The 16,089-nt window shown below is 40.1% G+C and overlaps 1 protein-coding gene across 4 annotated transcripts in view; it reads left to right on the top strand.

The window, feature by feature from the left end:
* rps6ka1 (ribosomal protein S6 kinase a, polypeptide 1) overlaps positions 1–16,089 on the top strand; it is a 50,628-nt gene that overhangs the window by 720 nt on the left and 33,819 nt on the right. Inside the window, exon 1 of one of the 4 annotated variants that reach the window (XM_086094060.1) lies at positions 8,123–8,682. The exons of the other annotated variants lie outside the window; for them this stretch is intronic. Within the exon in view, the coding sequence (XP_085950186.1) occupies positions 8,620–8,682 (63 nt within the window). The 5' untranslated portion in view covers positions 8,123–8,619. Of the gene's footprint in view, positions 1–8,122; positions 8,683–16,089 lie in introns of those variants that run through there. 4 annotated transcript variants of the gene reach the window in all.

Here is a 16,089-nt window from a genome sequence, read left to right as displayed (position 1 = left end):
GGACGTGAGCTGTGGTCGATGGCATCTCTTAAAATGAATGTGCATTATTTTACGACTTGTGGGAATAAAACGAGTGAAGAGCATCAGCAAGTGTGTCATCCTTTAACCACATGAAAGTGTTTCTATTTTTTGAAGGTAGTTAGAATTTGATTGATTTCTATTTTGTTTACCTACATTTCAAAGCTACTGAATGCAGAACATTCAATTTTGAATAGCTGCTGCCACCTGTTGATGAAAAATGAAACTGCGCACACTCTTCTTTACGTACACAATGCGCACATGATGTCACATTCGCAGACAGAGGGCGGGAAATTCAAACCCGAATCCAATCTGAAAACTATTGGCCAGAGGCTTGCAGGAGTACCCATTGTGAACAGCTAATGTATTCGTCTACTAATTCGAAGCTGTTTCAGTAATAAATGGTCAAATAAAAAGGCTATTGTAAAGATTGTTTTGGCCAAATTGTTACAGAGAGCAGCTTTAAAAAAAATTTTTACGAGGAATAGTTATGTTATTATGAGCATAAACTGTTTAGCTGTTAAGGATTTCTTCAAGTTACTCAATAAAATTTCTGCTTAATTTTCATAATAACTTTTTGTCTCAAAATATTTTTGTCCTGTTATTAATCTTGTTACAATGTGATTCTTGAATTATAACTGTATTATGTTAATATTATGAAGTCAACTCCAAACTTTTTTCTTTACAATAATATGTGCTATTTAGCCCCACCACTAGTCTAAACAAAGTATTCTGATTAATGTTGCATTTGCAGCAAAATCCACCTGTCTTTATACATCTCTGAGGGCGGCCATTTTGCCACTTGCTGTCAACTGAAAATTACATCACAGTTGCTCAGTGCTCAGGTAACAACCAATCACGGCTCACCTGTTTTCTGAAGCTGAGCCGTGATCTGGCCATAACGCCAGCCATTTTTCTGAACAAACTGAGAAGAGGTGGGTCGCGTTGCCCAAAATGGACAACTGAGAATTTACACTGAACATATACATGCAAGTTTTGGGAATATGGGAGGAAGCTGGAGCCACACAAGCACAGGGAGAACATGCAAACTCCACACAGGAAGCCGAGACTCGAACTCAGAGCTGCGATTAACAATTGCTTCACCTTTGTAAGTTTCAGACCCAAAGTTGGTCAATTGAAAAGAGACCTCAGCCCATTATAAGGGTGTACAAACCCCCAAACCTTAGAAGTATGAGGCAAACATGCAAACCACTTGAGTATCATACTGCCAAACGTAATAATAATGTTCACAACAAATATGGTATCCAAGTTGAATTCAAGATTTATATTAATAGAAAATAGTACTTTAAATATTGTCTAATGTACTTTTTTAGTTATTTGTTTGAATTCATTCTCAATATTTTGTTTTAAGTATTTGTAAATAAATTTGACTAATGTATTATTCACATAATAAATCATACTTGTATTATTTGGTTAAATTGTACATGAAACGTTTTTTTAATCTCTTTTTTCAGAATTACAATTTAGAAAAAAAAATATGAACATGTTTCAACGTTGAAAATTGACGATTTACCGCGGTGCATCTTGGGAAGGATAGCAATTTCACCTTTGCTAACAGTGGGCGGAGCCCTTCGCCAGGAGACATCCGGGCATTTTGGGCGCGCTTGTTAAGAAGCGGAAGTGAATCCACGGACGACAATGACGTTTTACTACCATAGTTACGCCAAAGCATAGCCACGATATGGCGAATTGAGAAACGGTTCTTTCTTGTCTCATGTTATCTTTTGTGTAACACCAACCCACCCACCGCCCTTCACCCCCAAAAAACGCTCACTTATTGAAAGTACGTCTCCCATCAAGGCAAAGGGCAACACGTTCACGATAGAGGCTTCAAGGCGTTACAGAGCTGCCCTCTGTTATTTGGCACCCCCTGCCGTTTAATCCCTTTAATAGCAAGAACACTGAGTAACGTTTGAGCATTATGCTCGTACTTGTTTACACGAGACATCTAACTGTTTCAAAGACATTTAGATTGTGGTTTCATTCACTGCGTTGAGACAGCTAAAAGAGGAAGAGTACGAGTTTGTCCACCAGTCTCTAAAGATGGACAGCTTGGACCAGGTCCAGCACTAGACTGTCCATTCTTGCCAAAATCTCTCACGCTCATTTCTGTTTGGCGATTTTGATGCATCATTGAAAATGTTCCGTATTCTGAGTCAGGAGTTTAGCTCAGCTCTGCCCAGCCTTAAATATCTGAGATACAAACTCAAGTTCCAACATGTTGCAAAACACACCCAATCCTAGACGCCAGATTCTCTATTACTGGAAGACATGAGAAGCTTTTTTTTGCAAAGGAAGCATAAAACATAATACTCTGTAGAGTCTACAGTAGTACCAACAAGGATGACCACATTCATTCTAAGGTTTACAACAATTACTTTTGTAATCGGATGACACTTTTAGTGTCGCCCATCCGCCTCACAATTTTGAGATTGAGTATTCGATTCCACCCACTACTGTGTGTAGTTTGCATGTTCTTGCTTGAGTTTTCTGCGGCTACTTCAACCGTGTTTCAAAATCATGTAGGCTATGTTAGAACATGAGACATGACTGAATGTCCCTGACAGATAAAAACAAAACAAAAAAAACATCCTAACCTACCAACAGCCAAACATGATAGTGGTAGTGTGATGGTCTGGGGCTGCTTGTTTGCACGTTTGATAGGACAATAATTTATTCAAAATTATTTTTGCAGAACCCCAAACTATGGCTTCTGGGCACCAGTTTGAGACCCGCTGCTGTAAAAGATGAATGGATTGATCTTGGTAAAACTTCAATATGTTTGAAAAGCTTTTCGGTGGTCCACTGTAATCGTAGATAATGATGCAACCTCGCTTGTTTTCTTTACCCGTGGAATCAATCACTATTGTACTCTGCGACCTCACTCTCCTGCAGCCATTGCCATGACAAAGCGATAACACCACCGCCATTTGAAACACAATAACTCTGTTCATCCCGACGCACCACCAGCGTGACTTTTAATCATCGCAGTGTCTTCTTCCCAGTCAGCTGAGATTGGATCATTACCCCCCGCTCAACTTTGGAGCGGCTAATTAATTAGCATCTTGGCTGCTGCATGGTGCAGACGTGGCCTCATTGAGCAAAGCTGCATGGGACATTTACTGTACACCATAAAGCCTGGAAGTGGTCCATGTGAAATGTGAGCCATGCTGTGAATTAAATTTAGCACTGTGATGTATCACGCTGGGGACGAAACGTCACATAGGGCATTGTTACTTGGAACATTGTGTACATTCATCCCAGTGTCCTCTGCTGACTGTATGGTATGTTATGTTTTTAAATTGACAGTGAATCACATTAGACTAGCATCAGTATGATGGTTGCTAAGACGGTGCTGAAATTTTGCGATTTACAAAGAGATTAACAGTCTCATTTTGATGATTGTTTAGTGAATTGTTTAAAACAATACACACGATTTTCCCCTCTGAATCATCACTCTCAGATGTGATGTCACGGAGGGTCCATGTATCACCTTTGGCCACTTTGTGTTCATTTAATCACGACCTTTAGTTCACCGTTCACTTTGGCCGCATGAGCACACTGATGCATCCGTCGTTGCTGGTACCCAAGGAGACAAGACTGTGACAATCAATGATATGTCATATTGCGGCACTAAACAACAAAGGCCAATGCAGCGCAACGAGCGCTCCCTCGGCAGCTGTTTATCCATCACGGAGATCAATCGATAGGTTGATGTGAGCTTTTGGATGATGGTGACTTTGAAGGAGCGTGATGAACAACACTCATCCCACCCTTCATGTCCCTTTCAATGGAGGTACAGCTCCCCGTGGGCCCTCGTTTTATCCTTCAAGCACATCTTTTAAGAGCACAAGCACGCCATTGTTGATTTACCGTTGCGAGTTGAAAAATCGAAATGTTCTTTTGACATTCACTCACGACTCGAGACACTTATTCGGCAACATCTCTACTCAATCTAATACGATCCAAAATTCTGCTTTACCAAAGCAATTAATGCTCTGTTTTCATTGATGCTGTCAACGAGGTATAAGATGAAGATAAATATTTTATCGATCCACAGAATGGAAATTCAAACAGTAAAGCAGCAGAGTCAGAAGCAAACAGCTGATTGTTTAATAACTAAATAAAATGTTATTCTAAAATAATAATATAAAATACGATGGCATGTTATTTTTAGTAGCAGCAGATCAAAATTGGAATAATTTGTTAATTTAACAATATTGAATACTATACCTCCACCAAAAAAATACTGTTTTTTAATTGCTGATTTTTATATGATTTGTCAGAAGGCAAAGGAAATTGGTCTATACTATACAGTGGAACCTCCTAAGTTTTCCTTGTACTTTTTTTTTTCACCATATAAAGTGTATGTGTATGCAATAATAAACCATGAAACAGAAATTGAACTTTCTGCAGCATACTGTCAGAAAGGCTCTGGATGTTCACTACAATATGAGCAAGAAAGTTACTGTAAATATTCATAGATGTGTTTCCAAATACATTCTATGCACGTTTGAAGATAATTGTTGAAAATGTCCAAAGATTTTTAATTTTTTTTATTTTTGGTTGGGGTGGCTAAAGTCGTGCTCAATCAGTGACTCACTATGACTAGGCTACTATTGAAAGTTTTTTGATTGACAGATGACAGTTGAGTAATGCGCGGTTTCATCAATGGACACGCCCACAACATTTGAGAGTGGAGATAAGGCTTGATTTTTCATGATTTTGAAGCCTCGTTTTATATGCTTGGCTCTTTTTCTAATCATTCAGCATTTGGCAGGGTTATTAACAACTCTCTTCTCGGTGGGGTGTCACATTTACGAGACCTTTATTTTCACTTTACAGGGGCTTTCATTAATAACAGGGCATTATTAATTCCAGCGTTACCTATAAGACGCCACTCGGTGAAAATAAACACTTGTCTGTTCCTGAGTCCTGTCTGGTGTCTTCAAAGGGTGAGTACTTAAAAAAAAAAAATAATAATAAATCTAACACTGTGTTAACCTCTTTTTTATACTTGAATGGCAGTTTAGAATGTTAAAATGTGAAAGCATTTCAGTTGCAGTTAATTCCAGAATATATATTTTTTTAATTGGAGCACCTTTCGATGTTCCACTGTTCAGCCCTTTTTCCTTTTTTCTTTAGTGAGCTTCCTCCCACATTCCAAATTGTCCAAAGGTGTAAATGTGATTAGTTGTTTGTGCCTTATATATTGACGATATATTATAAAGTCAGCTGCGATAGTCTCTAACTCACCTGCAACCTAATAAAGACAAGCATGATAAATAATAATAATAATAATAATAATAATAATAAGGATGTAGCATTTTCCGTGTGTAATGAAAGCTCTTGTAAATGTTGATGACAGTTCACATTGAAGTGCACACAGGTTGCTTAGGCGAACATATCCATAAAAAAGACAAGACACCAAATGAACTGTTCCATCCTCTGCCCCACTTCAGCTCCCTTTGTTTGTTCCACATGCCTTGCCTTCATACTAATTTGAATCCCCTCAACAACAAAAAAAAAAAGAAGGAATAATACGTCAGTTCCATCTACAGTTTGATGCTCTCCAGTTGCCAATAGTAACCGCAGACAGCCGCGAGCGAAACACACTCTGCCGTTGAATGTTGAGCAGAAGGGGTGTGTTATATCACAGAGGGCCCTCACAACAAGAGCTGTTGTCAATGGAAAGAGATGAAGCCCAAACACTCTCAAACTGCACTGCATGGTCTCGAACGAAATTGGATGTACTACTGTAAGTAATGTTTCCTGCAGACAAGTCGAACACGCCTTCGAAAAACATGTGGCCACGTTTCAGAATGCACTCATAGGCCACATCATTAGGTACATCTACATTTAAACATGACAAAAACCTGGTGTTTGAACCAGGGTGTGTAGACTTTTTATATCCATTGTATGTGTCCTGCGATTGGCTGGTGGCTAGTCCAGGTCGTACCTGCCTCTTCCCAAAAGACAGTTGGGTCAAATAAAAAAAACTAGTTTAAAAATAATAAATAACCCACAAAGTACTGCAATTTTTTAGGTTGTTTTGTGGGTGGTTCATTTGACCCAACTTTTTGTTAATTGAATAACCTGATTGAATTGGGTCGAAACCCCCCGACAACTTTTGGAGTTATTTAACCCAAATAGTTGGGTCAAATTGATTTAATAACCCACAGAGCAATCCACTATTTAGGGTTCTTTTATGGGTTATTCATTTGACCCAACTTTTTTGAATAATTGAATAACCCAATTGAATTGGGTCCAAAAAATTAATTGAACCAACTTTTTGAGTTGTTTAACCCAAAAAGTTAGATCAAATAAATAATAACCCACAAATCAACCAAATTATTTTTATTATTCAGTTGACCCAACTTCTTGAGTAAATTGAACAACCAAATTTAATTGGGTTAAAAATAAACTGACCCAACTTTTTGAGTTATTTAACACAATAAGTTAGGTCAAATTAAATTAATAGCCCGCAAAGCAAGACACTTTTTTTTCTTTTCTTTTTTGTGAGTTATTCATTTGACTCAAATTGTTGGGGTTAATTGAATAACTCCAAAAGTTGGGTCAGTCCCTTTTTGACCCAATTTGGATTGTTTTTGACCCAAATGTTTTTACAGTTTAGGCTCCAGCTCACTCTCCACCCAAGAGAACAAGTGCTATAGAAAATACCAGTGATGGGCGAGTACCGATACCAGGTTTCGTTGAGCCAATACCAGCAAAGGCTGCCGATACTAGTCACAGATACTTATGGCGTCCCCTAGTGGCCGTTCTACCAGCAGCAATTCAATGGCATGCATGGCTGACTGCATCCATGTCAATCGTCTCATACTGCATGCCCATTAAGATGCGATTTCTGTAAGTATATGCATGTTTATAATGTCCAAAGTAATACTAAGGATTACATTATTAGTGCTTTGCTGCCAACATTTTTACATTTTTTGTAGTGTTGTTCTCTTTTGAATTCCATTCCTGTCCACGCTCTCATACGACCATTAAGATGCAATTTCTCCAACATAAGTTTAGAATGTTTAATGTCATGCTTAGAGTACATTATGTGTGTTGCTACAAACGTTATACCTTTATTTGCTAACTTCATAGGCTGCTTTGATGAATTTTTTCCATTATGATATTTCATGCATAAATTGCTTGCTTTCATCAACTGAGAAAAACAGAATGTTGTTAATATTCAGTGTATTAACAACGTCTAGTTTTCCTATTGAATGAAGTGTAGGCAATATACGTGTGTATCCTGTAGGCTATACTCGCATGTTTTGAACTTAAAATTCACTGTTGCAGAGTGATTGCTCTAACTCAGGAATTAATTAAATTGGTTTAACGGAAATGTTATACATAAAAATACTAGTGTATCAATTATTTACTAACTTGAGTACAAAAGAGTTGAGTATTTGTACTATCAGTCTGAAAAAAGTGGTATTGAGCATCCCTGGAAAATACGGAATAATAATGGATAGGCAGCGCAAACAATAATAAACCTAATTGTTACTGGTAATAATTAACTAATATTATGACTGCGCCAATCAAAAACGAGCTTTACTACCATTACAAATCGGCAGTTAGTCGTGCTGGGGAAGCTATCAGGCTTTACAGAAAGACTTTGGAATGTGTGACAAATGGCATATAGAGTCTGACAACAGCCAAGTTGAACGCACGACAGAAAGAGAGATCAAGCCGCAGTTGCACAATTCATCAGTGTGCAGGTGCAAAATTAGACATCAAAAGTGCAACAAAATGAGGAGTCTGTCTCTTGTGACCCCAGTAATATAATTATTCCCGCAATAGCCAGACAATTACAACACAAATAGAAAACTCTCGCCGGATTGGCAAACATTAAAACAGGAGTTTGCTAAATTACTTATTTTGTGTATGAGAACGTTTTTTTATGCTGAAAATTTTCATCACGACATTTTACCCATTTTCCATACCACTTATATTGCTCAGCCAAAAGGCAGACTACAAACCTGGTTGGGGTTGTCATTCATTTTTTTGTAAACTAGCGTCGTGAACCATGACGTAGTTGCAGTTCACATCTCTGCCTGATGATGGGGACATCGGACCTGGGCGGTAGAGTAGCGAGGGTTTTAAAAAAAAATAAAAAGAAAAGAAGGAGGGCAGGATGAATCTCGTCTTTGGGATTGTGCCAATAACAATCTCGGCTCGGAGGCTGCGCGGAGCTTTTTTACTACCGAGGCAAGACCGAGAAGAGGAAGCCCGGCGAGGAGGACACGAGCTCGGCTTCGACTGTCAAGCCATTCCGGACTTGGTTTAATTCCTTCAGGATTGTTTTTGTTTTGTTTTGTTATTACACACAGGCTTTTCCGCCTGTCAAAAAAACTGATAGCTCTCAAGACTGCTACCTGGATTTATTGGACTCTCGACTGGATTATCACTTTGGAGCGAATCGAATTACATCAAAGCGATTGCACCTGTTTGTTGAAACCCCCCGAGTGGTGCACGAGGACTGTTGGACAGCACCAAGTCGTCGAACCGACACCGAGAGCTGAGCCGAGCTGAGAAGTTGTGCATCTTGACGGGGGGAAATCTGCCAACATGCCGCTCGCACAGATTGCCGAGCCGTGGCCCACCATGGAACTAGTCCAGCTGGAGACTGAGGTAAGGTAACCACGAGTGAAATGTACAGCAAAATGTCAACGTTGCATTCAAGTTACTGAAAGCTTGACTTTTGGAATTTTTCATGTGCCGAGTGCCAAGTTGGTTGAAGATTCGCAACTAACGTGCCTGAAAGACTATTTACTACAAGTATGTTTATCTATCGAATGCTATCGACATAATAGTGACAGGGAGAATTAGATCCTATTTAATCCCTAGCACATTATTTATTTCAGTACTGTAGACTATTTGTGACATTTTTGTTTGGTGGTGTGCTGCAAGATTTTTCCAAATGTACAATTTGCATCATGAAAATAATTAGACCAGCATTTGCCTCCCTAACCTCTATTGAGCCAAAGGACGTAGTTTACTCACAGATTTACATATTTGGTGTCAAATCATGGTTTGTTAAATTGAAGAGAAAGCTGATATACTTTCCAAGAAGCTGTTTTATGAATGGAAACCATACAGTACATACTGTACAGCTTAGTTCAGCCTGTCACTATAAATGGCTGATACATTGTTCGTTGTAACTAAATATTTTTTTTTAAACCAATTCAATTGGATCATTTCCCAGTGGTTTGCAATTGGAACAAAAATAAAGTCCTCATGGATACCTCTGCATAATTTTTCCGTAGAATGTGATTTGCTCTTATCTAAAGGAGGTGATTCATCACTTCACATCAGTTATCGCCAAATGTACTGTACCCTTTATTTGGAAATACTCCACTTCATCCCAAGAGCATTTGCGAGCGCAGAGAAGTGCCTTTTTACTGGCGGTATACTTTTCCACAGTGCTACAGCGCCCCAAAATGAACTTCTCCAGGGAAACAAGCACATCTGATTGATATCAGATTTGAACAGTGTGTAAAAGATAACTCAGTGTGGAGATTGTGCGGGACACACACCATGCAATAATTGGCCCTAATTTGACCATTTCCCGCTCCTTCCGATTAAAGTCAGCAGAGGCTGGATTGTCAGGTGCCTCTAAAAGATTATTCAGAGAAAATACTTTGTGGCGGTGTGGGGTTTATTAGAAGCTTTCCTCCGCGATTTGTTCGGAAAACGGTTGCGTCAGACAATTGTAATAGTCAACACAGATTTGGCCTTAGGCACTGTCTCCATTAATGGGACGTGAAACAGAACGATCAAGCTCACTGAAGCTGGTGCTGTTGCCAGACACAAATGGCCGGTTGATAAGCACATCTGCCTCACAGTTCAGAGGTCGTGGTTCATAATGCAGACGCCGGTCTTCCTGTGTGTGGTTTGCATGGTCTCTCCATGTTTCTCCGGGTAGTCCGGTTTCCTCGCAATGTCAAACGGATTCTGCTCGTTTTGTGCGTTTCGTTTGCGGGTCAAACGTAGTCAATTTGCCAACACTGACTGGGCTTTTGTGAACCTGCTCCACTCTGTTTACAGCCATGTTCATGCAAGCGAGTTGGAAAAAGTAACTGACACTCCATAAGAATCATGTCTACTTCCGACTCCCCCCCTATTGAGGCTGGTCCTTTTTTCTGCAGTATGACAAAGAAAAAGTGAGACATCCACAGTCGAAACTTTACGTTTGCTCTTTTTGGAGTTTCAACCACAGTAAGTGCAAGTCTGCCCTCACGCCTGCACGGTGACAACCTGTAGAATGCCATTCACACCGTACCATTGAACCGCTGCAGAATCTGCTCCATCAGGCGCTGGGCGATATGTAATATTCATGCTTTTGCTCTCTGATCTCCCCCTTTTGTGTGGCTCGGTGCACGGTATTACACGATGTCCTCAATCTTCTTTATGGTGAAGATTGATTTGTAGATAGAAAAGCCTCCATGATAGGAAGGGGACATCTTGGTCCCGGAAGTTGATATCTATCATTTGGCTTAGGTAGCCTCTCTGATAAGAGAGGGGACATCCTGGTCTCAGAAGTCGATTTCCATCTTTTAGAATATATAGCCTAAAAGCCATAAAAGGGGACAAGCTGCAGTATTTGACTCATTTCATTTCAGCTAGCTGCCCCCGACAATGACCAACAGCAGCTCCTGCACTAGTTTGCTCATTGTGTTTACTTGGGGGGAAAAGGTATGTGACTGTGGCTCTCCTTTCCCACATGTGAGGGGATCACGCTAACACTGTAAAAAAAAGAAAAGAAGAGGCTTAATTAGGGATAGACCGATTATTGGCCGTGCCGATTATCTGCTCCGATATTTGTCAAAATGGCAAATATCGGCATCTGCCTTTTTACGAATCTTAAGTCTGATAAAGCTGGTATCTCACTGAGCCGTTAATGCTTGCGAACGGTGCTCTTTTGGGGTTTTCATCAGGATTTGTAAGATGCTTACAGACAGTTTTTACTTGTTGCAAAGACGTTTGTTCAAACAATTTTTCACTGTTTGCGAAGATCTTTTGTAACCTTTTACGAACCCTGAGGAAACCCCCAAATTAGATTCATTTGCATGCATTTGTCACTCAGTGAGATATAGGGAGCGTTTCATTTATGGATGTATTTAAATGTCCACTTTATAACAAATTATACTGACACTGGGAACACCCTACACTTTTTATAAAAAAATAAACAAATAAATAAAATTAAGAAATTATGTTGAAATTTAGGAAAACTATTTCCAGTAGAAAATTTTAGAGACCTATTTACCTGCTTAGTTTTTAATTTTGCTTAACACATGCTGATGACCCTGGAAGCTCCCTGCAATTTTAAAATAAAGCTGTTAATTCTTTATATGTTTAAAATTAAAATTAAAAAATATTGTTTTAATATTTGGATGCTAATATTTTCTCTTTTTCTGTAAATGAATATCGGCTTGAAATATCAGTTATCGGCATCGGCCTTGAAAAAAACATATCCGTCTATCACTAGGCTTAATAAATGAGCAAAAAATAGTTAGTGTGAATGATGAACTGCTATACAATATATGCAGTTGCAAATAACAACAGCAGTTAAATCAGCAGTGAGTGCCAAGTGGCCAACTCCATATGAATATAAATAGATAATGAGCTGAGTTAATGAGTTTTGATAAATTCATCCATATTACACATTGCCACTGTCAGCAAAATGAGTCACCCTCTCACATTGTAGTAGATTTGTTGCGTGGTTTTGTCCCAACCACTTGTCAGCAGCACCTCTGAACAGATGGTAGTGCTGACCCTGCAAAGTGTCAAGTCCAATTGCCTGTCTTTTTATTGCATGATTGATGGCGGGGAAACGTGCAGTTTTATTTTATTATTTTTTTGACAAAGAAGTGATTTTTCTCTCATCGGCCTACACAACACCTCTCCAATTTGCATTCATTGTCAACCAAGCTGTGATAAATTTGATCACACGGGCCGCTGCCATACAGAGTGGGATCGGTGCCATTTCGGCCCGAGTGACCGGGCCGCTGCACACTTTGCTAGTACCAGCACCAGGGAGACACCTCGGGCCCGTGAGTGCTTGAGAAGAAAGAGTGAGCTAGCGGGTCCACGCCAAGTGAACATGCTGCACCTCGAGACAGATGGGGTGGTCTTATTGGCTGATTAGGAAACGAGAGGGTGGGCTGATCTGCTGCGCTGTGGCATGATGGCTTACTTTATGAGGTCTGGTCCAGGTCCTGGTCCAGGCTCTATTTGGCCATGGAGTTGACCTTTTAATCACAATTTGCACTCTTTTAGGGCTAGAGGTTTCCAATCATTTTTATCAGAATTTTCAAGAATTGCAAAAATAAAACAGAATGGAAAGGCTAGAAATTAAAAAAAGGACCCAAAATGCAAATTTAGGCTATGGAAACAGGTTTTACGAATAACCGCTGGCAAGACCGGATACACGTCGCACGTTTTGACTGGATATTACGTCCCACGTACGTTTGTAGTAAATAAAGTAAGGTATGTTTGGGGGGGACGACGAAACAGAAATATTTTGGGAATTAATTAAAGAAGCGAATATTAATGTTATTTTAGATGGAAAACAGCAAAGAAACGCTACGGTTGATCAAGAATTACAAAAGCAAACTCATACAGCGTCATTGCAAATTTCTGGTGGATCACATCTCTATGGTGTATACCGCCACCTACAGCGGCGGAGTCCCCTCTCAAAACAGATGCAAACGGGCATAAGTCGCATGTGCATTTTCAGTAAATTAACTTTTAAAAATTTGAAACAATTGGATGGAAAACCTGACTATAGATGTGTTCCTTGTCAGAATCGACATGCCGCCATTTTTTTTTTTTTACCAGTCCTCAAACTTCTTGGTGTCATGTCAGTTCAGCAGGAACTTTGCTCTGGAACTACGAACTTCTGGAGGACAGTTGTGCATTATTTAATTTTTTTAAAATCCTCTCCCAAATCAGTTCCGAAAATTGGAAATAAATGGAGAATCTCAATCTTTTTATTTCTTCATGCCAAATCAAGAAACAAAGTAGTTGCATCTATTCTCTTTTAATTCCCCCTAATTCCTCAATGTCAAAGCTGGAATCCTATTGATTTCCTGGTCCGCCATGCTTGAAACGGCTAAGTCAAGGATCAAAATTAAATTTATGAGTCTTGCTGAATCTAAGAGCACAAGTAGGAAGGAGGGAGAGTCATAACGATGTTTGATTGATGATGTGCTTTTATCCTTGTTGGGCAATGACGTCTGATCCGGAGTGAATCAGCGCTGATAAAGAGGGACCAATCATTCTCACCGCTGTGACTCCACCAGTGACTCAGTGCCTCCTGTGATGACTCCTGGCATTTGTCACGATCCTGCCACTGAGCCCACTCGTGCATCTGTCCGCAGGTCCCGGTAGCCACTAGTTGTTGACCTCATAAATACGGAAACGTTCACTTCTACTCTAAAACTTTTATTACAGTTTGCACCCACTCTGATTTTCAAGTGTGCGTCTGAGAGTAAAAAGCGAGCCAAAGAATGAAAGGGGGAACCGACTGAAGCTATTTTGGGTTATTATGTAATATCTTGGGTCGAGGAGAAAGGAGGGTCGATAGCTCAAGAGTGTGCCATGTTTGCTATCACCGTCGGCCCGAGCACTCGAGCGTGTGCAAGTTCATGCCTTTATCTCCTGCGCAGGATTAAGTGCAGCTAATCTGGGTGTGACCTGTGGAACACCTGAGCAAGGCTGTGGGAGTGAATGAGGGCATGCGATAACACGGCACTTCTGCAAAAACAAAAAAACGTTTAGGTGTTTATGGTTTAAAGAAAGGGGCGGGGAACCCAGCTAACCCTTGAGAGCTTTGATCCATTCCGAGTACAGTGAACCAGCGCTTATCTGGGGGATCATTCCCAGACCTACAAGCAATAGGTGAAAATATCGTAAAAAAAACCAACAACCTCTTATTATTTCGTAGGTGGTAGTATGTATTTTGTGTGATTTCAGCTGTTGAAAATGTGGTCAAAAAACACCTTCAAATTAGAATAATGTGAGTGACCCTTTTGTTTTATCTCCGACTTTTCCAATTGACTGACAAGTTTCAGTTAATAAGATCCACCAATAAGCTTATACGAGCCGTTTTTGTTGAAGGGTTCTTCAGTCTGAGGGGTCAAAATTACCACAATATTTCAAATGCCTCACTTGCCCTAAAACCTTTACTGAAATAGTGCAAATGGACCATTATTTGTGGGGGAAAAGCAGTGTGGGGGTAGGCAAAAAACAAAACAAAACAACAACAATAGCTATAACTGCGATTATGGTCGGGACTTCCACGACAGGCAAGTCGAAATATTCCACAAAAAAAATGACTCTGAAAATCGTCAGAAGGCCTTAATTAAAATGTTTCCTGTGTTTTGTATAGCCATCAGGGGATTGTGCTGGAAGCTAATGCTAACTGTTTCAGGTATATTTTTCTACTAAAAGTGGCGAATAAATATCGATAACGCCCATTTCGTGGAATTGGAGGACATCAGCAAAATGGTCTTCTGCAAATATTTGCCGAGATATAAAGAATTAGACCAGCTAAAAGGTGCTTATTGTATTCTTTGTTGCCTGGATACGGTGTCACGTTGGTAAAACAGATTTATCTAACCGGCTCAAACAGCGCTGGTGCCTTGAGCTTGTGGACTTTTTATGACCAGACTGCGTGGAATTAAAAGTTTCGCTTTCTCGCCTGTTGGACAAACGTTTGCGCAGCACAATTCCCACACGTTTAATCAAAGGCTCCTCACTTATTAGCACGTTGAGCCTTATTTATATGCTTATGCGTGTATGTGTGTGTGTGTGTGTGTGCGTGTGTGCGCATGCCTGCGCTCTCATTGAGGAAGCCCAGGGGAGCTCCGTCGCGATTAACTGGGCCACTTGGATCGGCCATGCGCAGCTAATGAGATTGAATGTGTCAAAGGAACAGTGTCGGGAGGGACTGCTGACCACATACTGTACATAGACATGCAGAAAGTGGCATCTCTGGTGTTGCCATGGTGACCTCAGATCACCTGCTTTTGAGGTCTTTAATACTGGTGGACTAACGACTAACTGACCTTGTCTTTGATGCATCACAAATACTGTTGTAGAAGCTCTGACATTGTTCCTTACTGACCTGCTCTTGTTTTTTTTTTTAATTACCCACAAATGTTTGTGGAGTTGGTCTGTACTTTGTTGCTTAATTGCCACCATTGCTCCACGTGGCCTCTCTTTATGGCTCTGAGAGCTTCGGATGAATTGACCTGCCTTGTTCAAAAGTCCAATAAGCAGGCCTGCAAAAACGCCAGCGTTTTTAGCGTTACAGCCCGTGAACACCTATAGATGGAAAATAAAGAGAATATAGGAAACGACAGATCGCGTCTAACGCTCGTGTTTAGCTCTTGGTTGTCAAGGCCGCTGCTTGTCATTGTGTTGGCTGCCTGCTTTACCCTGCACAGTGTACAGGAAGCAGGAGAAGGAAGAGGGTATAGAGGATGTGAAAGAGTTTGTGTTTGCCTCTTTTGTGAGTTAGAATCAGCCATCAAAATGAAGGGGGGGGGGGGGGAAGTGCATTTGTTATTTAGGGTTTTGCCAAATGCAAGAATATGTGACCTATGTTGTTTATCTCTGGCGAGGATTCGTTTCTTTTTTTAGCATCACTGTTACAAGGTTGTACATCAATAAAGGGCCACAGCACGCATTTGAATGTCTTGACTGGTTTACAAGTTAATGTAGTCATCACAAGGAGTTTCACGTGTGTGCCTAGAGGAATGGATGACTTGACAGTCGGGGTCTTTAATTAAGTCTGAGCTCAGGGTTGGCGTGTCTTCTCTTTTTCTTATAAATAAAGCCTGCAGTAAAAGTGGTATTGTGGAATTTGTGGAATTCTTCAGGAGGGAGGTGTTCTTGGCCCAAAAACGGGAGCTGAATTCCAGGATATGTTGTTCTTTCTTCTTCTTATTAAATGAGGAAGCAATTTTGCGTGTTTTAAATCGCATTTCAGTGTGGAAAAAAATTCAAATATTGTAATTCATTTCGTTGTCA

This window comes from Leptonotus elevatus, chromosome 14, assembly GCF_054856555.1.
Source record: "Leptonotus elevatus isolate MCC_2025b chromosome 14, RoL_Lele_1.0, whole genome shotgun sequence".
NCBI lineage: Eukaryota > Metazoa > Chordata > Actinopteri > Syngnathiformes > Syngnathidae > Leptonotus > Leptonotus elevatus.
This window is presented reverse-complemented; position numbering and strand designations above follow the sequence as displayed.